The sequence below is a fragment of the Eupeodes corollae genome, chromosome 1 (assembly GCF_945859685.1).
Source record: "Eupeodes corollae chromosome 1, idEupCoro1.1, whole genome shotgun sequence".
NCBI lineage: Eukaryota > Metazoa > Arthropoda > Insecta > Diptera > Syrphidae > Eupeodes > Eupeodes corollae.
In genome coordinates, this window is record NC_079147.1 from 78,243,717 (window position 1) to 78,268,458 (window position 24,742).

Sequence of the window (24,742 nt, forward strand, 5' to 3'; positions counted from 1 at the left end):
TCTGACCAAGTCTACGTTGTTAATCGACTCTATTTGATAACAGTAAATACTTCGTTTTGTCCTCGTGTAAGGTTCTTAGCGCTATAAATGAAAGAAGTATCTTTCTTCTACCCAGAAACAGTACTATTGACGTTTAAATTCGAGATCTCGATAACTTTATCTTCTATGTGAACATTTTTCGAAATGGATGGGATCAAATTGGATCTGAATGCAAAGCAGTTTCTACTGGATTAGGGGATGTTCGAGAATCGTTTTCATCGATCAAATTAAAACAGACAAAAAAACAATTTCCAAGAGAAACATCCTTTAAGTCATAGTTGATTCAATTACTTACTTAATTAAGGTGGCGATACAGTCCTGTGTGAACTAGGGCCTCACCGAACAAACTTTTCCATCTAGCTCGGTCCCTAGCTACATGTCTCCAGTTTCGCGCTCCAAGTTGGATGAGGAAACGTTCCACTTGTGCGCGCCCCCTGATTCGCGGTCTTCCTCTACTGCGCTGTTCTGTGGGTGTGGATTCGAAGATTTTCCGGGCCGGAGCATTGGTTTTCATGCGCTCTACGTGACCCAGTCATTTAAGTCGTTGGACTTTTACCCTTTTGGCTAAGTCTACGTCGCTGTGCAGCCCACACAGCTCTTTGTTTCATCTTCTCCTCCACTCCCTTTTGAAGCATACGGGACCGTAGATCACACGAAGAACTTTTCTCTCAAACCGACCAAAGGTGCTTTCATACGCTTTTGTCATAGTCCATGCTTCTGCACCGTATAGCAGGACGGGGATGATAAGGGTCTTATATAGTAATACTTTGGTCCCTCGAGAGAGGACTTTACCCATCAATTGCTTTCTTAGCCCAAAGAAACAGAAAGAAACAGCGCTGGTGTTGTTTTTTACGTTTGCAGCGAAGCCTAGGTAGAAGAAGTCCTTGACTACCTCTTTGCTTTTGCCCTCATTAACCATTTAACCCATTTTTGCTGCCTCTACCTCAATAGTAAATACTCACAAAAGCCACATTGACATCACGCTGAGTTCTTCCGATTATGTCAATGTCATCAGCATATGCTAGTAATTGGACAGACTTTTGAAAGATAGTGCCTCTAGAGTTGACGTTTGAGCTCTGCACTATTCTTTCAAGCACGATGCTAAAAAATTGCATGACAGCGCATCACCTTGTCTAAAACCTTTTTTGACATCGAAAAGTTCTGTTAAGTTGTTTCCAACCTTTATGGAGCAGCGTGAATTCTCCATAGTCATCCTGCACAAACGGACGATTTTGGCAGGGATGCCAAAACTAGACATGGCTCTATACAGCTCGTCCCTGTAGATGCTGTCATATGCGGCCTTGAAATCAATGAAAAGATGGTAGGTGTCGATTTGGTGTTCTTGGGTTTTTGCCAGGATCTGCCTCAATGTGAATATTTAATCGACTGTGGACTTTCCTGGTCTAAAACCACACTGATAAGGACTTATCAGGTTGTTGACGATGGGCTTCAGACGTTCACATATTACGGCAGAGAATATTCTATAGGCGACGTTAAGTAGACTGCTTCCTCTATAGTTGGTGCAGTTTAGAGGGTCTCCTTTTTTCGGGATCGGGCAAACAATACTGAGGTTCATCGGGCATGCCTTCTTCCGACCATATTTTAGAGATAAGTTGGTGCATGCTCCTAACCAACTTATCTCCAGCTGCTTTAAAGATTTTGGCATTCAATCCATCCGCTCCAGCGGCTTTATTAGACTTCAGCTTAGATATGGCAATCTTTACTTCGCCTAGGTCAGGAGGACGGGATTGTTGGCTTTCGTCGTCTATGTTGAATAGATCATCCTGCCTGACAGTGGAATTCAGTTTGTCGTCGCCGTTATACAGTCTGCAGAAGTGGTCTTTCCATATCCTCATAATTAACTGTGGTTCCACTATGATGTTTTCACTTTCGTCTTTGCAGCCTTCGGTTCTAGGTTTATGTACCTGTGAATTTTGTTTCACCTGTTCATAAAACTTTATACCTCTCAACATCTTCGACGGCACGCTTCCTTTGAAATCTCTTTTTCCTTCTGAGAAGTGAGCGTTCCTCTTGCCTCTTCTGCTCATATAGCTCATGAGCAGCTCTTGTCTTTTTATGCAACGCCGCTTTGCGTGCCTGTTGTTTGGCTGCATTTGCCTACCGACATTCCTCATCAAACCAGTGGTTCCTTGTTGGTGGCTGTTTGAAACCCAGCACATCAGAGGCGGCTTCTCTGATTGAATCTTGGCAATGTTGCCACTGGTTTTCGATACATTGTGTTGGTGGCAGAGAACTTCGAGAGAGGTTACTTCTAACTCGGTCGGAAAAGGATTTGGCGATCTCTGGCGATTGTAGCCGTTTGACGCTGTACCTTCTCCCAGCACCTACCTATTTTACCTTGGGTCTGGAAATCCGAACTTCTACCTTGGCTAGAACGAGGTAGTGGTCCGAGTCGATGTTAGCTCCTCCTAAAGTTCGTACATCCATGATACTGGAACAGTGTCTGGCGTCGATCGCAATATGGTCAATCTGGTTGACGGTAGATTGATCTTGAGAAGTCCAAGTTCCTTTGTGGATGTTGAGGTGTGGAAAACGCGTACTGGCTACCATGACGTTTCGCCCCGCAGCAAAATCTATGAGCCTGAATCCATTGTCGGAAGTGTAGTCGTGCAGGCTGTTCTTCCCGATTATTCCACCAAAGATGTCTTCCCTTCCTAGCTTGCCATTAAAATCGCCCACGACTATTTTAATATCGTAGCTAGGGCACTGCTTATATGTTTTGTCTAGGAGCTCGAAGAACATATCTTTGGTGTTGTCGTCTTCCTCTTCTGTGGGAGCGTGCGCGCATATCAGGCTAATGTTGCCGAATTTAGCCTTGATGCGTATGGTCATGAGGAGCTCATTGATGCACCTATAGCTCAAGACTTCTTGCCTAAGGCTTCAATGATAAAGCCGCATCCAAATAAGCGCTGTTGGTTTTCGTGGTAGCAGTCCCCATAGTATACATCGCACTTTTTCAACCTCTTTTTGCCCGGCCCATCCCATCGTATTTCCTGGCTTTATAGCAGTCTAGGGCCTCCGCTAATTCTTTGACCGCACGTGGTCCGAAGTTCGTTGTCCTTTATTCGTTCGCGTAGGTTGTCAACAGTAAATTCGTCCGTATCCCAGGCTCGTTGGTGCTTCGCAATTATGAGGCTTTTACGTTTCCAAGAAGTCACCCCGTCGGCACAACCCCCAACCTGCGGGGCCCCAAAGTATATATAACTCTAAGTATGGAGAGCCGGATAAAACAGCTCCTTATGTGGAAACACTTCTCCCCCCTCCTGTTGAGGTACTAGGCACCCGATGTTCACCACGGGGCCGGGAGGTGAGAGTAGGACTTGATAGACAGAGGTGGGTTTTGATAAAAACCTGTGGACACAAGGTCCTCTTGAATGCACATGTCTACTATTTGAACATCAATTGATTCAATTATATCTGAAATTTCCCGTGCGTCGGTTCGATACAATGAAAAATTTGAATGCTACATTTTCATTTTTTATGACAGTATTCAAAAATGGACGAAATTGAGATTAAAAAATCCGCTACAAGGTTCATCCAAAAGTATAACTCGCATGTTTTGTAAGAGTTAAAAGAATAAATAATTCATCTGAAACACATTTATGAAGCCAATTTTAAAGAAGACCTTCCGCCATTGCTCAATGCTATTTATTCCCAGAACTTGGAGACGATTTTCCACCAAAACTTTTAAAATACTTAGTTTTTTTTAAGACAAATTTGAAATACTTTTACTTCGATCAATTTTATTTAACTTTTCAAACAAAAAATGATTATTTCCGTTAATTCCAGCTAATTTCATACTATTAATTATTGAAATTAGAACATACCATATCAGCAGCATGAACTTTAAAAAAAAAAAGGTAAATATGATATGAGATTTGTGCGTGCCGGGCCCGGAATTCCTCTCTTAAATCATTATTATTAATTTATTATTATTAAATTATTAATTATATCGGTTAAAATTTGTCAATACTTTTAATTTTAACATACAACTCATTTACTTTTTTTTAATTACAGGTCAAAGAAGATTGGAAATACGTTGCCATGGTCCTCGATCGTTTATTCTTATGGATATTTACATTAGCTGTTGTAGCAGGTACTGCTGGTATTATACTACAAGCACCAACTCTCTACGATGATCGAATTCCTATTATCGAACAAAAGTCCATTGATTTTTCGGGAACATCGGCTGGCCGTTGTCGTCCGCCCCAATAGCAGTTTTACTGTACAAAATTCGTATTTTTAATTCCTCCTATAATATTATGTGCAATGGGAATGAGTGCCTGTGTTTTAATGTCTGAAAGTTATTACGCGTTTGTTAAAAAATATCTAGAACGATTTTTTGTTTAGGAGAACGACAGTGAAACTAGAAAATAAAACAAAAACAAACAAAAAATACGAGAACCAAATACAAAACAAAAAAAAATATTTTAACAAAAAATAAAATAAAACAAAAAAATTGAAAAAAAAAATGAAATTAAAAAATTTTAAAATCCAAAAAAAAAACAGAAACCAAGTATGAAAGATTATTATTTAAGAAGAAAAAAAAGAAATTATGTAAGAAGATTATACATATATATTCATAAGCAGTTAATTCATAATAAATGAACAAAAACCAAAAACATAAAAAACTATAAACTTAAAATAAGAAAATACATTTTAAAAACAAAAACTAGTTCAATTAAAAATTGATTTTAAGATGTTAGTTTCTCCTCCCACAACCACGCACAGAAAAATTGTTTATATCAAAGTAGACAAATCTCTTTCTAAACTAACTAAAAACAAAATACTTCATCTGTCTGTTTCAATTCTTTCTATTATTAATTTATTCTTAAAATAAAATTTTGAAAAAAAAAATTATTAATTTTGATCAAATTAAAGTTAAAACAAATTAAAAAGAAAAACTAAAACAAAAAGTCCAGTTTCATACCTTCGTGTATATTTCATAAAATTTCTCTTTCTAACTTAAATAACATTTAAAAATCACTGTAAGAGCCAGCCCAAAGTTTTGATACTCGAATTATCTTCTCACAACAAATATTTTTGTTTTGAAACAAACACTTTTTTTAGTTGAAACACTCTTGAGGCGTTTGGTGTAAAACTTTACATAAGATATTCTCTAATTATTTAATATTTCGTAAGTTTGCGCAGTCCTACTCGCTGAATGATCTTTCCGTTAGTTCGTGTAATTTTACTAGTTAGTTTTATTGCCATTACTCTGCTGCTTGAGTAACCTTTTACTCGCTAGTTTTATTTCATAAAATGTCTCTTTCTAACTTAAATAACATTTAAAAATCACTGTAAGGGCCAGCCCAAAGTTTTGATACTCGAATTATCTTCTCACAACAAATATTTTTATTTTGAAACAAACACATTTTTTAGTTAAAACACTCTTGAGGCGTTTGGTGTAAAACTTTACATAAGATATTCTCTATTTATTTTATAATTTGAGGCAATTTATGCAACCGTAACCGTTAGTTTGTGCAGTCCTACTCGCTGAATGATCTTTCTCGTTAGTTTGTGTAATTTTACTAGTAAGTTTAACATTTACTCGCTAGTTATATTCATTTTACTCGATTGTTTGAGCTTTCATATTCGTTAGTTGAATTGATATCACTCGTTAGCTAGGTAATTTATTTCGGTACATCCTTATTGTAGTCATAAATCATACTTCTAAAAAGGCTTTAAACATCGATAAACCTTGTAATTTTCTATGTTCAAAGATAGCGTCTTAAGTTATTAGCTCAGGCTTGAAATGTTGTACAATTTTTGTAATGCTCCCTGAACTAAAACTTTATAAAAGTCCACTCTCCATCAAAGAATAATCTTAAGATTTTCAACATTGAATTTTCTTAAGAAAATGTTTTGAAAGATCAGGAATAAATACTATTCAATACCAACTTTCGCGGTTGTTTTCATGACAAATTTTTAAATGCTCGGATTAGCCACGTTATAAAAATTAAATATTTAGTAAATTCAATTTAGTACTCACCCCGAACGAACGTTTCGTTTTAAATTTCATTGACGTATTTACCATTAAACTACCATCCAAATGCTAAGGTTTAGGCGCCAGTTATAGCTATCATTGGTTTTCATCATTGAAAACAAATATTGAAATTTTCGTGACAGGTCGTTTATAGCTGTCATTAAAAAAAATTTCCTGATTGAAATCCACCGAAAAACTTTTACTGACAGAAATCTGTCATTAGAATTGTGTGAAATTGGAACACAAATCAGTGGAACGATTCGTTTCACTTTTGAACATAAAAGTATCAGCTGTTCAAGAAAATGAATTTCCGTCCGGAAAATAGAAAAATACGTTTTTAGAGAAAAAAAAATGGGCAATTACACTTTTTTTCCTCAAAAAATTCCTTGAATGATTTCCGATCGATCAGTATGCAATTTTCGTTTCTAATCGAAGTGAACCACCGTCAAATGTCGAATCAAACATTTTTCCGCATCGATTTCAATGATAGCTATCGCCTTAAAAATAGAAGGTGATGAATTAGGGTTATTTACGAATGTACCTGTGGAGGAGGTTCAGGTACTTATTAGCTCTGCTCCGCCTTGTGGCATGACGTCCCGATTGTACAGGAGTCCTATCCACGGTTCTTCGTCTGACGTGGTAGATTAGCGGAACTGCCAATTTATCCTGTATCAGACCGCATCTATCTAAAAACAAGAATGCCTTTGGTGGAATGAAGCCACTCAAGCATGCACTTTCAAAATACTCGTTGTTCGGATAGAATGCCCCGAAAATTAAATTGTTGGTAGAAGACTAAGATCTTGCAATGTGACCTCTACCGAGTTTGTCACGAAATTTTCAATTCTGTTGATTCTAACCCCATTGTATAGGACCTCGTTGGAATAGTAATGCATATACGAGGATTCGGCTGTTCGATATAAGCCGGTACAGGGTCGTTTACACTGCCGCTCGAACACCCGAAACTTCTTCATCTGAGAAGGGGAAACGCTGAACCACACAGGACAACCATAAACGATCATCGGCCGTATAAGGGCCATGTAGCAAATTACCTTCATTCTGGGGTCAAGCCGACTGCTGTAAAACAGCCGTTTCGTCAGAGCGAAGGCTCCTCTGGCCCTGGTGTATCAAAATATAAACACTGATATAACACTTTTGCTCGCTAATGGCTGCCCGTGAAGATCAGCGATGACCATCTTGCGCAAATTCTTGCACGTATCCCTCGTGGCCCTAGCCAACGGAGTCCGGAACAGAATTGTCTCCGACTTCTGGATATTTATTTTCAGTTTCCAGTCGTCGCAATATCGCTGAATCTTGTCGAAATCACGCTGTAAGAGAATTCTAACAACCTCAACCTTTCGGGCCGTTCTGTACGCAATTAGATCGTCGGAGTACGCAATTGCCTTTGTAAGACTACCTATCAGATCGCTGGTGTAAATGCTGAAGAGAATCGGCAAATTCACCGCTTCCTGTTGAAAACCATTTTTAATTGAGAATGTTGTGGTAGAAGTTACATTGTCACTTTTGACAACAAACTTTCTACCATTAAGCATATCATAAAGTATATACAACAATGGCTTGCTTATGCCAAGCCTGCTCAATTTTAGGTAAAGATCCTCTAACCATACGGTGTCAAAGGCCTTTTCCAAATCAACCAGAACAGCACATGTGCGTTGTTGTTTTGATTTATTCCATTGGATATCAGAAACGAGTTTAGACGCAGCATGAATAGTGTCATGACCCGCCTTGAACCCGCACTGTTTATCCGGAATTATTTGGTTGTCCGCAGCCCACTTAGTCGGAGCCCTATTAGTGATTTTTTCGAAAACTTTGCTGATGCTCGGAAGAAGACTTATCGACCGAAGATTTGACGGGTTGGAGTTGTCCTTTCCCTTTTTCGAGAGAGGATGAACCACAGCTGTCTTCCAATGCACTGGATAATATGCATTATTGAAGAGTGTGGTGTAAATGTCAATTGCCTCCATCGGTAAATGTCTGATTTTTTGTTTTTTATTGAGTTGAAGATGAGCTGCAGCTCGACCTTCGTCACTGACGATTGATATTGCATTTGTATCTAGATGGCTGTGTTCGTTGAGTAGTTGTGCATTTGCAATCATGTATTTTCCATTGGGGAAAAAAATCAATCTCTTACTGTTGATATTACTTAGTTTTGTTAATGAAAATTGACTAACTGGGCTTATTTAGCAAGAGAAAACAATATAAAAGATAATTAAGTTTTGCTATGTTTCCACTAAAGGTTTATCTCAGTTTAGATTCAACAAAGCTTTTTGGTGTTTCCACCGGACAAGAAGATTTAAAAGTGATTGAGTTTGACAGCGCTTTCTAAAATGCAAATGGTGTTTCGATGTTTTTGATGTGTGAAGTGCAAGTGAGATAGTTTGACTCGTGTTAAACAATGAAGAACTGAATAGGTCAGCACCATAAAAGAACATTTTTTTTTTAAATTTGATTAAAACAAAACTATATTTTTTGTACACGAAAATGCAAATAAATAGATTATCTGTAAAACCAGCTCCTCCACACAGTTTTCTTCAGAAATGCTGACTGCCCTCCGATCCCCGACCGGAATCGAGTCTAATCAAGCTCATTTCAACTCGATTCAGGTATTTATAGAATTGAGGCGAGCTATAAACTCGCTTCAACACCAAATGTTAATGTAGTAGTCTACGAACAAACCCCTTCCATGAAGCAATTGTTAAATTAACTTTTTTATAGAATCTCAACTTCCAGATGTTTACTTACCATTTCTTCTTGAAAATTACCCATTTTATTAGTTTTAGTTAATAATTTTTTTTTGCTGAAGTTAGTTCTAACTTTTGATTTTCACTTTCTTTTCTTTGTGTTTTGTTTATTACTATTCTAACAGATCTTCTTTCAGTTGTACCAATTTTTAAATACAAAAAACTGGCTACTGCCGATGCGTTTTCTTAGGAATTTTCTACTAAACTATTAATAGAATGCCAAAAAACACGGGTCCCAAACACAGCAAAAGTGACACTTTTGTTAAACTAATGGCTTATTAGTTATAATGGCAATGAACGCATCATATTGTAGGTATAATTTAGTATAAAAGCTTTGAATGTCTCGAGAACTGACGTGAAAAAAGATTCTGCAACGTGTAGTTTTTGAGTGGAACACTAAAGTTTCTTCCCAACTTGTTTCCTTACCTTTATTTGTTTGTATTTAATTTTAAGAGAAACTATGTACTTAAATGTCCATTTTTCCTTAAAAATAAGAACAAAACTTTTTTCTTTCAACAATTTGTAAGTTTTATTAACTCTTTAATGGCTGAATCACAAACACGCTTCAGCTTCGTCTACGTTACTGTGGGCTTGCTTCGAGGTTCCTTTGAATGAAATTTCTATTATTTCATCCCTCTTAAGAGCAAATAGTTTGTCTGTTTCCATTTTTTTACAGCTGATGAGCTGTCAGACAAAGCAAATGTTCAGATAATTGATGGCTAAATCACAAACACGCTTCAGCTTCGGCTTCGCCTGACTTTTACGAGTTCAGCCATAGGAATTTAATGCATGCTATCGCAATGGAGCTTCGATCTCACGTTTCGTTTGACAATCGTTATCACAATGGAGCCTCGACCTCACGTTTCGTTTGACAATCGTAAGGAAAAGAACGTAATGTAACGTAATGTGACTCCAAACGGAAGCTCTAGTTCAATTATTTGAACATTTGTTTTGTCTGACAGCTCAACAGCTCTAAAAAAAATGTCAACAAAGAAAATATATGCTCTTTGGAGGGAGGAAATAATAGAAATGTCATTCAAAGCAACCTCAAAGCATGACCACTGTAACGCAGCCGAATCCGAAGCTGAAGCGAGTTTGCGATTCAGCCATGAACTAGAGCTTCCGTTTTTAGTCACATTACGTTACATTACGTTCTTTTCCTTACGATTGTCAAACGAAACGTGAGATCGAAGCTCCATTGTAATAGCATGCATTGAAATCCTATGGCTGAACTTGTAAACGTCAGGCGAAGCCGAAGCTGAAGCGTGTTTGTGTTTCAGCCATAAAGATCAAAATATTTTCAGCAGGTTCACGTAAAACAATAATTTGTTTAGAATTTCTTCTATCATCAGCTCCAATCTTCGAGTAAGCAGACTGATAACGATAGTAATATAATAAACTCCCGAAAATTGAGTCTTTTCCTACGAAAAAAGATCACATTTTCTGGCAAACTTTCTCATTGTCTAGGTTTCTGCATCCATATTTTTGCAGAGTTCTTCACATTCATGAAAATCCCTACAAGAAAAGGATGTATAATTTTTGGAAAAAAGCTACGTTTCAAAACAGTTTCTAATATTTCTGCTTGAAATGACCAAAAACCCTCTGAGCTACTATATTTTAGCTCTTAAATATGGCATATTTAAGAATCCTATTGGAATCCCGGAATGTTTGCTTATGTGGGGAGTCGTCCAAATTAAATAATTGGGCCACATATTGCTGTCCAACAGTGTACTAAAATAGTCTAATTAATAAAGTTGTACCTTTTCCCCTTGAAATATGTAAATGTAAGGTTAAGATCCACATTATGTTATTTAAAAAGTTGTCAGCCTCCTTAAGAAAAAATTGAAGAACATTTTTGAACGTTGCTGAAAAACTCATCTTCATGTTAAGTATGTGACCCCCCCCCCCCCTCCCCCCGATTCAAAGCTTGAATACGCCCTTCACCTAATGTTTAATATGTGGACTGCTTCAGTTTTATTGTTGAGTTTTAACCTTGCGCCTTCACGAATTTTTGTTCCTAGAAATTTATATTGTTTTAAATTAAATTAACATTTAAAAAAAAAAGGAATTTATTTATTTATCGTAAATTCAACAAAAATTAATCTTTTTTAGTTCAAAATAAACAAACTGCCAAAATACAACAATATTATGTCTAACAACAAAATAGTTTTTTTTTTCAAAATACTTTGATAAATTAGCAAACAAAAGAAATTAATTAAATATAATTAAAATTAATTCAAAAACCAGCAACAAAAAACATCAAAGAGTGTTTAAGTAATTAAACAGAATCCAAAGATTATGACTCTTTATTAAATTTTATTTTTTATCCTTGGATCAAAAACATAAAAACCAAAACAAAACCTACAGAAAGAAGCCATTAAAAAGTATTATGGATCAGAAATAAGAAAAATTAAGAAAAAAAAACATGTGAAATAGAAAGTTAACATTTTTAGTAAATAAGTAAAAACAAAATAACAATTAAAAAACAAAAAACAATACATATAGGTGAATGTGTAGAAAAAGAAAATAGTCAAATAAATTAATTGAATTAAAACAGAAAAAAAAACAAATATTTTATCAACTAAATAATGAAAAGTTTAAAATAAAAAATAAATAAATAAATCGTCAATGTTAATTACAATTTAAATAAATAAATAAATGTAAATATACAAACAAAATTTGCAAACTAACTAAACAAATTTAAACTTAAAAACAATAAAACAATGATGAAAACAAAAAGAAAAGACATTAGAAAATTTATTGTGGTTTAGAGGAACGAAAACAAAAACAAAAATAATTATATTATATACACACATACATTTATAAACAACATAGTTGATTTTTCAAAAATAAAATAAAACAAAAAACGAAGAAAAAAAAGTAAGTAAAATGTATAATTTAGTTTTTGTATGATTAACTGATGAATTAGTAAATAAGTTTTATTAACTGTATACTCAATTAGTTATTATTTTATATAAGTAAAACAAAACAAAAATAAATTCGAAGAAAATATAAAATAAAAATAAAAACACAACACACACAAAAAACACAGAGACTTAGTTTACAAGCTAAAGAAAATGAAAAACAAAAACAAAACCAATTAATTAGTGTTAAAAAAAATAAAAACAAACAAAAACAAACAATTATTATTATAATTATATATTTTCTTTTTTAATGATATTGATTTTGAAATAATAAAAAATAAACAAAAATAATTGAATGTACTTACCATAAAATGTATTTGTTATGAAAAACACACTTTAAGAAATTTATGGTAAGATAAAAGAGCAAAGTTTTGAAGTTTGTGTGTAACATAATTGAAAGCTACTATGACAAAGAATTGTTAGTTACAATGTTTTAAAATTATTTTACAATAAAATTGAGAAAAAAAAAGAAGACGTATTTGAATTTATTGGTAAAAACAATCAAAAATTGAGTCCAGACGTGGAAAACTTAGTATTTTCTGAAAGAAATTTTCAAAGTCCTTTAAAACACCATTCAAATTAAATATCCGAACATCAACTTATTTGTTATTACCATTCCAGCTTTAGGACTTAACAAAGCTACATAACTGCTCTAATTGACGTAACAGAAGGAATACAAAGTGCAGTTGATAATGAAAAAGTAACAATACTTGCCCTTTTGATACTGTAGCTCTTAACCAAATTCAAATTGTTATCATCAGCTAAACTAATTTACGTAACGTGTTTTTGCAAACAATACTCTGTTTTCTACTCTTTCACTATAAATAGAGGTGTTCCACAGGGTTCTATACTGGGTACTTTGCTCTTTTCTATGTATATTAATGACCTCTATTTCTGCTCTCGTAAGTCCTCTTTGCACATGCATGCAGAGTGCAGACGATGTACAATCATATATGTAACAGCTTTCCTATTATATGTAAACGGTGATTTTTTAAAAGCTTGAGAACTTTTTAAAAAAAAAACGCATAAAATTTGCAAAATCTCATCGATTCTTTATTTGAAACGTTAGATTGGTCCATGACCATGACATTTACTTTTTGAAGATAATTTCACTTAAATGTTGACCGCGGCTGCGTCTTAGGTGGTCCATTCGGAAAGTCCAATTTTGGGTAACTTTTTCGAGCATTTCGGCCGGAATAGCCCGAATTTCTTCGGAAATGTTGTCTTCCAAAGCTGGAATAGTTGCTGGCTTATTTGTGTAGACTTTAGACTTGACGTAGCCCCACAAAAAATAGTCTAAAGGCGTCAAATCGCATGATCTTGGTGGCCAACTTACCGGTCCATTCCTTGAGATGAATTGTTCTCCGAAGTTTTCCCTCAAAATGGCCATAGAATCGCAAGCTGTGTGGCATGTAGTGCCATCTTGTTGAAACCACATGTCAACCAAGTTCAGTTCTTCCATTTTTGGAAACAAAAAGTTTGCTAGCATTGAACGATAGCGATCGCCATTCACCGTAACGTTGCGTCCAACAGCATCTTTGAAAAAATACGGTCCAATGATTCCACCAGCGTACAAACCACACCAAACAGTGCATTTTTTGGGATGCATGGGCAGTTTTTGAATGGCTTCTGGTTGCTCTTCACTCCAAATGCGGCAATTTTGCTTATTTACGTAGCCATTCAACCAGAAATGAGTCTCATCGCTGAACAAAATTTGTCGATAAAAAAGCGGATTTTCTGCCAACTTTTCTAGGGCCCATTCACTGAAAATTCGACGTTGTGGCAGATCGTTCGGCTTCAGTTCTTGCACGAGCTGTATTTTATACGGTTTTACACCAAGATCTTTGCGTAAAATCTTCCATGTGGTCGAATAACACAAACCCAATTGCTGCGAACGGCGACGAATCGACATTTCACGGTCTTCAGCAACACTCTCAGAAACAGACGCAATATTCTCTTCTGTACGCACTGTACGCATTAGTGTGGTTGGTTTAATGTCCAATAAAGTACACTGAGTGCGAAACTTGGTCACAATCGCATTAATTGTTTGCTCACTTGGTCGATTATGTAGACCATAAATCGGACGTAAAGCGCGAAACACATTTCGAACCGAACACTGATTTTGGTAATAAAATTCAATGATTTGCAAGCGTTGCTCGTTAGTAAGTCTATTCATGATGAAATGTCAAAGCATACTGAGCATCTTTCTCTTTGACACCATGTCTGAAATCCCGCGTGATCTGTCAAATACTAATGCATGAAAATCCTAACCTCAAAAAATCACCCTTTACTTAATTTAGAAAAGGTCTATGACTAGACTTGTTTCTTACCTCTGATCATAATGAATATAGGGTTAGTGTATTATCACCTCTAGGCACATCAGATCATTGTCAGTGTCATACATATCTGCTTATTTCTCATGCCAAAAAACCGCAGTTATGGATAAAAACCTATGAGAACCGTATGGCAAAATGGCCAACTTATTTCCTGTAACATTGGACAAACAGCTAAGAAGTGGTACACATCCTCAATGTCATTGCGGTTGCACAAAGTTCATTTTGGATCAAGGTCTACTCTATGTGGCTTATAGTTTAAATTCAGCATCTCAGTTCTTGCATTAAAAATAAGGCTCATTTGCTTTATAGATAATTTTTCGTTAAAATAATTACTTCTGTAGAGTGTGTGGTTTAGTGTTTTGTATATAAGTCTAGTGCTAGAAGTTTGAGCTCTATGCAAACACTGTAAATAAAGAGAGTCATTTATCTTTACTATGCATTTATAGAAAACTTTTTGCCAATCGGCTAGAGGTGTATTATTAAGATTTAGATTAAAGCAATGCTGATAAGCCAATTCGTACCATTCTTTAAAAGGCGATAATTGAGATCGGAGTGCGTATTGCACTATTTTTTTGTGAAGGTTTGTATCAGGTCTATTCATAACTTTAACAATATAGTCCGCATTTGATTTTAAATTGTCTAGGAATATTTGTGCTATACCGGTTTCTACGTGGATGGCATACGTTGGAGTTGAACTAGCTAGTTTGAAAATGCGTTGGTAAAAGAAACGTTGAACAACTTCGGATTCCTCCATGTTTCGATAGCCAAAAACTTGATCTGCGTAACAAAGGCACGTTCTTATAGTTCCATCAAATACTCTAAACTTAGCAGTAGCATCGACATATTTATTGCAAAAGAATTTACTCCACATGAGATTTATTGCTCTTTTGGCAGCAATGCATTTTTCTTTAACATGAAGGCGGAGGTCAAGGTTGTACGTTATTAGAAACCTAAGTATTTGTATTGAGATACTATTTCTAACGGTTCGCGATCTAAAAACCATCTTTCATTGGGAGTTCTTCTTCGATGAGTACTTTCAAAAATCATTATTTTTGACTTTGTGGCGTTAATTTTAAGATCCCACAAATCACAAAATCTTATGAGTTTATTAGTTTGAAGCTGTAAAGATGTGGGGTTATCAGCCAAAATAACAACTTCATCCGCGTATAAAAGCATCTTTATAAGTGTATCACCGACAATGACTCCACCTGGAAAATCTTTAGATACATCGCAATAAATAGTGAAAACATAATGGGACTCAATCTACATCCTTGAGGAACACCACATGTTGTATTAAAAAAAGTCAGACTTCGAATTTCCATTCCAGACTGCAGCAGAGGTGCCAGTTATAAGGAGTTTGTACAGATTTAGAAATTTAGTGGATAAACCTAAAGTAGATAATTTATATATTAAATTCACCGTGTCAAATGCCGCCTGAAAATCAACGAAAAAGGCGTACATTTTCTTTTTCTTTTCAAAACAATTCTTTACTATGCTTGTAAGAGCAAATATATGGTCTATTGTAGAAAATCCTGCTCAAAAGCCGGCTTGGAAAGTACTAAGGAGTTTATTCTCTTCAACCCATTTTGTCAACCTTTGGTATAAAAGATGGGTGAATATTTTCCTAAGACATGGCAGAATCGAAATGCCCCTGTAGTTGCTCGGAAGTTGCAAATCCCCTTTTTTAAAAATAGCGCAGATCCATGCTTTTAAGAAACTCTTTATAATTTCTTCTTCTTCAAGAAGTCTATTAAAGAAGTCATTTATATGATTTAGAAAATTTGGAGTTCCATATTTATAAAATTCACACGGTATAACATCAACTCCTGCAGATTTTTCATTTTTCATATTTTCTAGAGTTCCTTGCAACTCTCTTATTGTGATTGGCCCATCTAATTCTGGGATGAAAACTAAAGGAAGGGCATACTGAAATTTTAAACTTGTTGTCAAAGTGTTCAGGAGCTGTTTGATGTGCTTAGCGAGTTTTTCAACATCAATAGCTGAGGCTGACATACACTTGCAACCACCTAACAATCTCATGTTTGACCAGAATGTTTTTTCATCTTTACAGTTTGAAAGCCTGGTTGCTACGCCATTTACATATTTTTTTTTTTCTTTTTGAATACAGAGCTTTTTATACAATTTATTGGATCCTATGTAAAGACGTTTAAAAAAAATAGATTGAGATTTGCGAAAGATTTGTTGCGGAGTTTTCTACATTCCCAATCAAACCACTCAGCTACGAGTTTATCTCTGGATTTAGGTTTTACCACAACAGCTGCTTGTCTTACACTTTTTAAAATATTTTCAACGGCCTGGTCACAACTATAATGTTCTTGGGAGGAAAGGCAATTAATCTGAGCCTCGAGTTTTCGTCTATACACTTCAGCACGATTTTCTATCCATTTTAATCTATTTAATGTGTAAATGGGTGATAAAGTTACATCTTGAAATTTTATAGAGGTAACAACTGGTAAATGACCAGAGAAATTTTGCAGATACAACCTCGAAATCCTCGACAACACTAAGCCAATTACCTCCCGCAAAACAATAATCAATAACTGAATGACCTTGACCCGAAATGAAAGTGAGATCGCCTCTTCTGTCACTGTTAGTAATAAACCAATAAACCAAAATCTTCAGCGAAATCCAAAAGTTGCCTTCCACATCTATTTAAAGTTCCATCCATAGAGTTCCCAACACTTGCATATACATGAGAAACATTTTGCACCAGAGAATCTGGGTTTTGAAAATTACCAATTCTAAAGTAAGATTATTGCACTTGATATTTCAAAAGCATTTAATAGAGTTTGGCAAGCTCTCTTATCGAAAATGCGTGCTTTTGGTATTGATAAATCTCTTCTTTGTTGGGTTAGAAATTACCTTTCAGACTGTTCAATTCAAGTAGTTTTACTTACTTACTTACTTACGTAAGGTCGCGTTACAGTCCGGGTGGACCTGGGCCTCAACCAACATGCGTCTCCAGCCAGCTCGATTCCTAGCTAGCTGTCTCCAGTTTCACACACCAAGGTGGTTGAGATCTTCACCCACTTGCGTGCGCCACCTGAGTCGCGGTCTTCTTCTACTGCGCCGTCCCTCGGGATTGGATTCGAATACCTTCCGGGCTGGAGCGTTGATGTCCATTCCCTCTACATGACCCAGCCATCTAAGCCGTTGGACTTTAATTCTGCTAACTAGGTCAGTGTCGCTTTACAGTTCGTCGTTAAATCTTCTCCTCCATTCTCCATCTATGCACACGGGACCAAAAATCAACGAAGAATTTTTCTCTCGAAGCATCCTAAGAAGCTGTCATCTTTCTTTGACAGGGTCCAGGCCTCAGCGCCATAAATGAGAACCGCGATGATGAGTGTCTTATAGATGATGATTTTAGATGCTCGAGAGAGGACTTTACTTCTCAATTGCGTTCTAAGTCCAAAGAAGCAACGATTTGCAAGAGTTATTCTTCTTTGATTTCAGCGCTGGTGTCGTTGTCTGTGTTTATAGTGGTATCTAGGTAGACAAAGTCCTTAACTACCTCAAAGTTATAGCTGTCCATGGTGGCGTTTTGTCCAAGACGTCGTTGTTCAATGTCCTTTTTTGATGACAGCATATACGTGGTTAGTAGTACCCGTATCATGATGGTTAGTGCGTTGGACTGTCATGCAAGGGGTCTTGGGTTCAATCCCTGCCTGTGCCACCTTAATTTAAAAAAATTTAATTTGCGCGGTTACTGCCTCTTGCGAGGAATTGACAAATCCTTCAAGAGTAATTCTTGTCATGAAAAAGTGTTTTCTCAAATTAGCCGTTCGGATTCGGCCTAAAATTGTAGGTCCCTTCCATTCCTGACAAAAGTACTCGCACACAGGAATGCTTAAGAGTTGTAAGTCACTAGGCCCTGGTTCACAACGGACTGTTGCGCCACCCAATTTATTTATTTATTTATATACTTGGTCTTGCCCTCATTGACCACTAAACCTATCTTCTTCGCTTCCGTGGCAATGCTTCGAAACGTTCTCTAGTGTTGACGGTTAAGTTTTGCACAGTTCATTCCAGAACGATATTGAAGAAGTCGCATGCATCGCCTTGTCTAAAACCTTTTTTGACATAAAATGCATCGGTTAGATCTTTTCCGGCATTGATAGAGGAGCGTGCATTCTCCATCGTAATTCTACACGGACGGACGAGTTTGGCAGGGATGCCAAAACTAGACATGGCTCTATACAGCTCGTCCTTGTAGATGCTGCCATATGCGGCCTTGAAATAGGTGAAAAGATGGTGGGTATCGATTTAAACCGCCTGGGTTTTTCCAAGAGCTGCCGTAGTGTGAAAATTTGGTCGATAGTGGACTTTCCTGGTCTGAAGCCACACTGATAAGGACCGATCAGGTTGTTGACGAATAGCTTCAGATGTTCACATAATACGGCAGAGAGGATCTTATACGCAATGTTAAGGAGACTGATGCCTCTGTAGTTGGCGCAATTTAGAGGGTCTTCTTTCTTATGTATCGGGCACACTATGCTGAGATTGCACTCATCGGGCATGCTTTCTTCCGACCATATTTTGCAGATGAGTTGGTGCATGCTCCCTACCAAGTCATCGCCTGCTGCTTTAAATAGTTCGGCAGCAATGCCGTGAGTCCTAGCAGCTTTGTTTAACTTCAGTTTAGATAAATGTAGCTATCTTCACTTTGTCGAAGTCGTGTAGACGGAATTATTGATCTGCGCCGCCTAGGTTGAGTTGTTTTATCTCCCTTACAGCGGAACTCGGTTCGTCATCGCCGTTATATAATTTGGAGAAGTGGTCTTTTCATATTCTCAACATAGACTGCGGTTCCACTACGATGTTCCTCTGATCGTCCTTACAGGCTTCGGTTTGTAGCTGGTACCCTTGAGAAGTTTTCTTTACCTTTTGGTAAAATTAACGAACCTCATTCGTGTTGTGACATCCCTTTATCTCCTCGATCGCGCAGTTCTCATGTTTTCTTTTTTTCCATCTAAGAATCCGGTGTTACTCTCTCCTCTTCTGCTCGTAAAGCTGCCGAGGAGCTCTGGTCCTTCTCTGCAGCTCCGTTTTATATGCCTGTTGTTTTGCTGCCTGCGCTTGCAGTCGTCGTCAAACTAGGGGTTTCGCTTAGGTGGCCGTGTGAAACCTAGCCCTTAAAAGGCAGAATGTGCCACCAAATATGTATTCTCTTCCTAGCTTGGCGTTAAGATCTCCTTAGACAATTTTAATGTCATAGCCAGGGCACTGCTCATATGTCTTGTCCAAGAGCTCAAAGAATATGTCTTTGGTGTCTTCATCTCTCTCCTTTGTTGGGGCATGTACGCATATTAGATTTATGTTGGCGTATTTATTCTTGAAGCGGATTCTCGTGTACGCTCACTCACACTGGTGACACTCAAGAGTTTTTGTCTGAGTCTAGTTGTAACAACAAATCCACAACCAAATAGACGCTGTTGGTTTTCTGGGTAACAGTCACCATAGTAAATATCGCAGATTTTCATCCTTTGTTTACCCTATCCATCCATCGTATTTCCTGGATGGCGGTGATGTCTGTTTTATAGCAGTCTGGGGTAACCGCTAATTCTTCGGCCGCACGTGATCTATTAAGGGACCTAACATTCCACGTACAGATCCGAAGTTCGTTGTCCTTATTTCGTTTGCTTGGGTTGTCAACAGTAAATCCGTCCGTATCCCAGGCTTGTTGGTGCCTCGCAACTAAGATATTTTTTTAAGTGGCCAGGAAGTCACCCCGACGGCACAATCCCCAACCTGGAAGGCCAGATCCTTAGTATAACTCCAAGGACGGGGAGCCGGATAAACCGCTCTTTACAGGCCTGGGCTCCGAATAAGTCGTAGACGCCCTATAAGGTGCTCACTAAGTAGTTCAAACTTACTGGAACTGTAGACGCCGCCGTTGGTTCCATCTCGAGAATTCGTACGCTGCATTCATTGTAATGAGAGGTGCCTTAGTGGAAACACCTCTCCCCCTCTCTCGTTTGCTGCCCCCAACATCTTTCCACTGGATTTAGAACCCAATTTCCAATTGAGGTACTAGGCACCCCATGTTCACCGCGGGGGGGTGAGAGTAGGAGTTGATAGACAGAGGTGGGTTTTGAGAAAAACCTGTGGACGCTTGCGTCCTCTTGAATGCGCATTTCCACCAATTATTTTAAATTCCATATTCCTGCAGTACAGCAAAAGAAAAAATCTCTGTACTTGGCATTGCCAGTTTAGGAGGAGGAAAATGCAGCTGGTTTGCAGCCTCTTAAAATAACGGTAAAAAGGGTGAAGCAAGAAATATTACGATGAAGTTCGAATGACGTAAGTAAGTTAATGATTTTATTGTCAATAAACATAGAAGCCCACAGATGGGAGTTATACTTATGCTTTGGACGTAAAATGTATCCAGGTCACATCTTTTTTGAATCTACTAAAAAAATCAGCCATTTTGGGACGAACTTTGAACTGTCAGTCACGAATCAATGCTCCAACTTTTTCGAAGATTTGAATCAATAGTCTACCAAAATCAAAATCAACCAACAATCTTTATGCAGAAAGAAACTCACATGAAGCAGAACCTTTATAAAATAAAAACCAACAATTTTAAGATTCAACCAGAAAACAAAATCCTTTTTATTGGAATGAAAATGCACATCAAGCCAGCAACGATAAAGAAACTAAATATTTGATTAACAAGATGGATTATATTTTACACAAAACAATTGGAAACTAATACTTTATGACCCAAAAAAAGTCCATATTCGCCGGAAACGTTTAACGGACCAAGTCTTCGGGATTGAACATGCCCTTTGAAAGAGAAAACAAAATAAAAACCATAATTACATGAAAAGCATTGAATTTTTACCCTGGCACGTCTCAAAATTGAATCCTTGCTTGCATCATATGGATGATCTTTGGATGGAATCTCCAAGACCGCAGGAATAGGTGAGGTGTGCGAATCGATTACATGGCGAATGAGCTCAGCGTAGTTTTGATTAATTAGAATGATGTCGATGTCATCGCGTTTAAGAAAACGCTTGAAACAATCCTCAATTTCGCTCACTGGTGTGTCTTTGAATTCAGATATTTTCAATTAAATTTAAAGGATTTTTAATAGGTAGACAAATCTTACTTTTGTCAACGACCATGAAATTGGCGTGACGATTCTTGTTGATTTCGCCAACACCTCCGAGCAAGAATCCTACACAAGTGTCCTGGTTTTTTATTTAAAGATTTATGTAAGTTTAGTTTTAATAAGATATGTTTATTAATATCAAACTTACTTCGTCTCCAATAACAGAGATAAGTTTTCCTTTAATTGCTGAGTGCAGAGCCATTTTTTGTGAAAGATTTTATTTTTTAATAAAAATTAACTGAAGACAAGTATGGGATGTCGAGGAATATCGAATTTTTCATCAGGTCAGCTGACACATGTCAAAACCTTGTGATTGGAATGCTACCAAAATCTATTTTCCTTAAGTCATTCACAATAATCAAATAAATGCTAAGGTGTTGTGCACACTGATAATTGAGAACGTACAATAAAATTCCGTTTTACACATTTCATATATTTTAATAGTTGTGATAGATTCGTTATTTATGATGATTGAGGAATCGTATGAATGACGTGTGGTGGGAGTTAGAATTAATTCTGGCAACTTAAAGTTGCTACAGGTTTGTTAAAGTTGCCGGCTATAGCCATCCACTCTCAACTTATATGTTGTTGGGATCAATATTTCTCCTGAATTCAGGTTATATAAAGGGTTTTTCAATAAAAGGTGGGGTATAAGAACATAATTTAAAATAAACCAGTAATAGAAATGTATGTCCTTCTAAAGAGAGAAAGATGTTATTATTGCCAATTGCAGAACCATAACTTTCCTTAAATAGTTAGCATATTTGCGGCAGTAAATTATTGGTCAATTGTGATATTCTCTATTGCGAAATTGCGATTGTCTCGTATCTTGTGTCATTATCCCTATCAATGCCATCCAACTCTACCCAAAACAATCATTATTTATAGCTCTGTAGAGCATGATTTTTCGAATTGAAATACGAAGCATTTTCATACATTTCATCGAAAAAAATTAGCTAAGGTACGAAGTTGCTAGTGAACGATCGGTTTAAATTCATTTTTCTTAATACAAAACATGATATTATTACGTTTTTATAGTAGTTTGCTGTTTCAAAGAACAACAGTTACAAATTTTCCATCAGTTTTATTACTGCTGCTTTAGTTTTGGAAAATGTGACTACGAAGTTTTCATCATATTCGTTTTGAATTTTAACAATTAATAAAACAACCATGACATTGATCTTTTTATTTTATGATTTTCAAAAAAATGACTAATACTATCGGGTGTTTATTTAATTGTTTAAGAAATTTAAATAATTATAGAAGTCAAAAACATTCTTTGGAATAAACTTTTTATTATTGCACTCTGGTCATAATTTCATAGCATTTATGTGTTAAATATGTCTTATATTTGGGAAACAAGTGTTCATGAATAGTGTTAGCAAGCAGGCAAAAAAATGTAAGCAATCACTTGTTAAAGAGAGCTATAGCTTCACTAAAGAAGCTAACTTAGCTCTATAAGACAATCATTTGCAAAGTCGAATTGTATTCATATTGTGATCAAAGTCTTGCTTAAGAATGTAACTTATTGCTTCTCATTGCTATTAGTGGCTTACGTTAGTGGCCTTACAAAAAAACGTGCTATTTATTATTATAATTTGTATTATATGCATAATTATTTCTCTGCCAATTTGATTTATTTCTCAACTTTAATTATATGGGGTTTTAATCGTTTTTTGGCTAAACCTTCAAATTATTATAGCTTACGTTTGGTTTTCTTATTATAAAAGGAACATTCATGTACTCTTAGAATATAAAAATCAAATTTATTGAACTAATTATTAACTATCTGTTATAATTTGTGAGAATGTAATAACTTCAATAAGCATTTTATACCAAGTTACAACTTTCTTATCAAAAGGTATAACAACATAATACAAACAGAAGAAAGTTCCAGTTTTTATAGGTTATAGCTTTCTTTTCATAAACACTTACTAAAGAGGTAAAGAATTTGAGTAACAAACAAAAGATTCTTCATTCCGGAATCCAAGATTATAAAGAAGTGTAACATAAAAAAAAACAGAATCCAACTTAATCACTGTTCTTATATAATTAAGTTTATTTTGTTTCAATGATATAAATAAAATAATTTAAGATTTTAATGATTATCACGACAAACAATTCTATTTTCGACACTTTTTTATTTAAAAAAAAAAAATTATTTTAGCAGATTGGATGAACAATAGGTATTGAACTTGTAAAATATATCACTTAAAGGGTCAATTTGCCAGAAAATCTGGAAAATAAATTAAAACCTTTCAATCTCAAAAGCAAAACAACCAAAAAAATAAAATGGAAGCTATAGTTAATTCATTCATTACTATTTCCAATTTGTAATTCTGTAAAATTCTGAAATGCATTCTAAATGCTTTTGGAACATTAATCGAAATTTCACCTATACAGAGTTTAGATTGTACTCATTTTAGATTTCTCATTTTGAAGTCACATAGTTTAAAATTAAGCTTGTGTTACACAGTAATTCCCTTAATCTTGAAAACCAAATCAGAAATTCACAAATCCCGATCAGAAACCTAAATCAATGCGAATTTTCTTCCACGTTTCTGGTGGTCATAATTTGGAAAATATGATTAATTTCTTTGTAAATGCGTAATCGGTTTTCTAATTGTTTTCATTATTTCAATACCAAACTAAAACTTTTGATGAAAGACGAAAAAACACTTTAAAATGCCAGAAAAATGAAAATGAAATAACATCAATACCAGCAAAGTTTTTCTGATTAATAAAAGCTGTATCGGCCTGTGTTGATGACGACCATCAATCGATTCGGCACCGCGCCGTTTTCAGCGATTGGGTCTCTGTTACTGAACAACGTGGAAAATTTGTGGGAGGATTTAGTTTAGGTGAAATGCCTTTCGAAATATAGCTGGTGCAAGAATTGAAGCCGAACGAATAACGTAAAATTTTTAGCAAATGGGCTGTTGAAAAGTGGGCTGTTGGAAAGTTGGAAAGTTGACCGAAGACTCACTTTTTTACCGAATAATTGTGTTCAGCGACAAAGAGCTCATTTTTGGCTCAATGGGTACGTAAATAAGCAGAATTGTCGATTTTGGGGTCAATATCAGCCAGAAGTATTGCAAGAGCTACCACTAATCCAAAAGAAGTCACAGTTTGGTGCGGTTTATGGGCTGGTGGCATTATTGGACCGTAGTTCTTCAAAGATGATGTGAATCGTAAAGTAACTGTTTACTCTACCGTGAGATGATATCCAACTTTTGTTTGCCCAAAATGCAAGAGCTTGACTTACATGACATGTGGTTTCAACAAAACGGTGCCACATGCCACACAGCACGCGCAACAATGGACTTATCGATAGGCGAGTTCGGTCAACATTTTATTTTACTTTCGGGACCGGTCAATTGGCTGCCTAGATCGTGTGATTTAACGCATTTAGACTATTTTTTGTCGGGCTATGTTATGTGTCTATACAGACAAGACCGCTTCAATTGACACATTGGAAGACAATATTGAAGCATTTATTCGTGAGATACCAGTCAAAATGTTGGAAAGAGTATGTCAAA

General features: G+C 36.1%; 2 protein-coding genes across 5 annotated transcripts in view; one reads left to right on the plus strand and one right to left on the minus strand.

Moving 5' to 3' along the window:
• LOC129939105 (acetylcholine receptor subunit alpha-like) overlaps window positions 1-5,167 on the plus strand; it is a 198,873-nt gene extending 193,706 nt beyond the window's left edge. For all 4 annotated transcript variants that reach the window (XM_056046980.1, XM_056046979.1, XM_056046981.1 and 1 more), the window contains one exon: window positions 4,078-5,167. In XM_056046980.1, the coding sequence (XP_055902955.1) occupies window positions 4,078-4,275 (198 nt within the window). In that variant the 3' untranslated portion in view covers window positions 4,276-5,167. The remainder of the gene's footprint in view (window positions 1-4,077) is intronic.
• A 15,502-nt stretch (window positions 5,168-20,669) lies between these two features.
• On the minus strand, window positions 20,670-21,511 carry LOC129939538 (V-type proton ATPase subunit F 1). The gene is made up of 4 exons (XM_056047578.1): window positions 21,352-21,511; window positions 21,201-21,282; window positions 20,934-21,139; window positions 20,670-20,875 (listed from the first exon to the last, which is right to left on the minus strand). Exons 1-4 carry the CDS (start codon window positions 21,403-21,405, stop codon window positions 20,843-20,845), a joined length of 375 nt encoding a protein of 124 aa, XP_055903553.1. The 5' UTR covers window positions 21,406-21,511; the 3' UTR covers window positions 20,670-20,842.
• Between the last annotated feature and the right edge of the window lie 3,231 nt (window positions 21,512-24,742).

Bases quoted from the DNA above. Each gene is read 5' to 3' on its own strand.
- LOC129939538 (XM_056047578.1), bottom strand. From the start codon at position 21,405: ATGGCTCTGCACTCAGCAATTAAAGGAAAACTTATCTCTGTTATTGGA. The intron at 21,140-21,200 runs GTAAGATTTGTC...CTGAATTCAAAG, and splicing joins TTTCATGGTCGTTGACAAAA to ACACACCAGTGAGCGAAATT. The intron at 20,876-20,933 runs GTAAAAATTCAA...TCTCTTTCAAAG, and splicing joins CAATTTTGAGACGTGCCAGG to GGCATGTTCAATCCCGAAGA.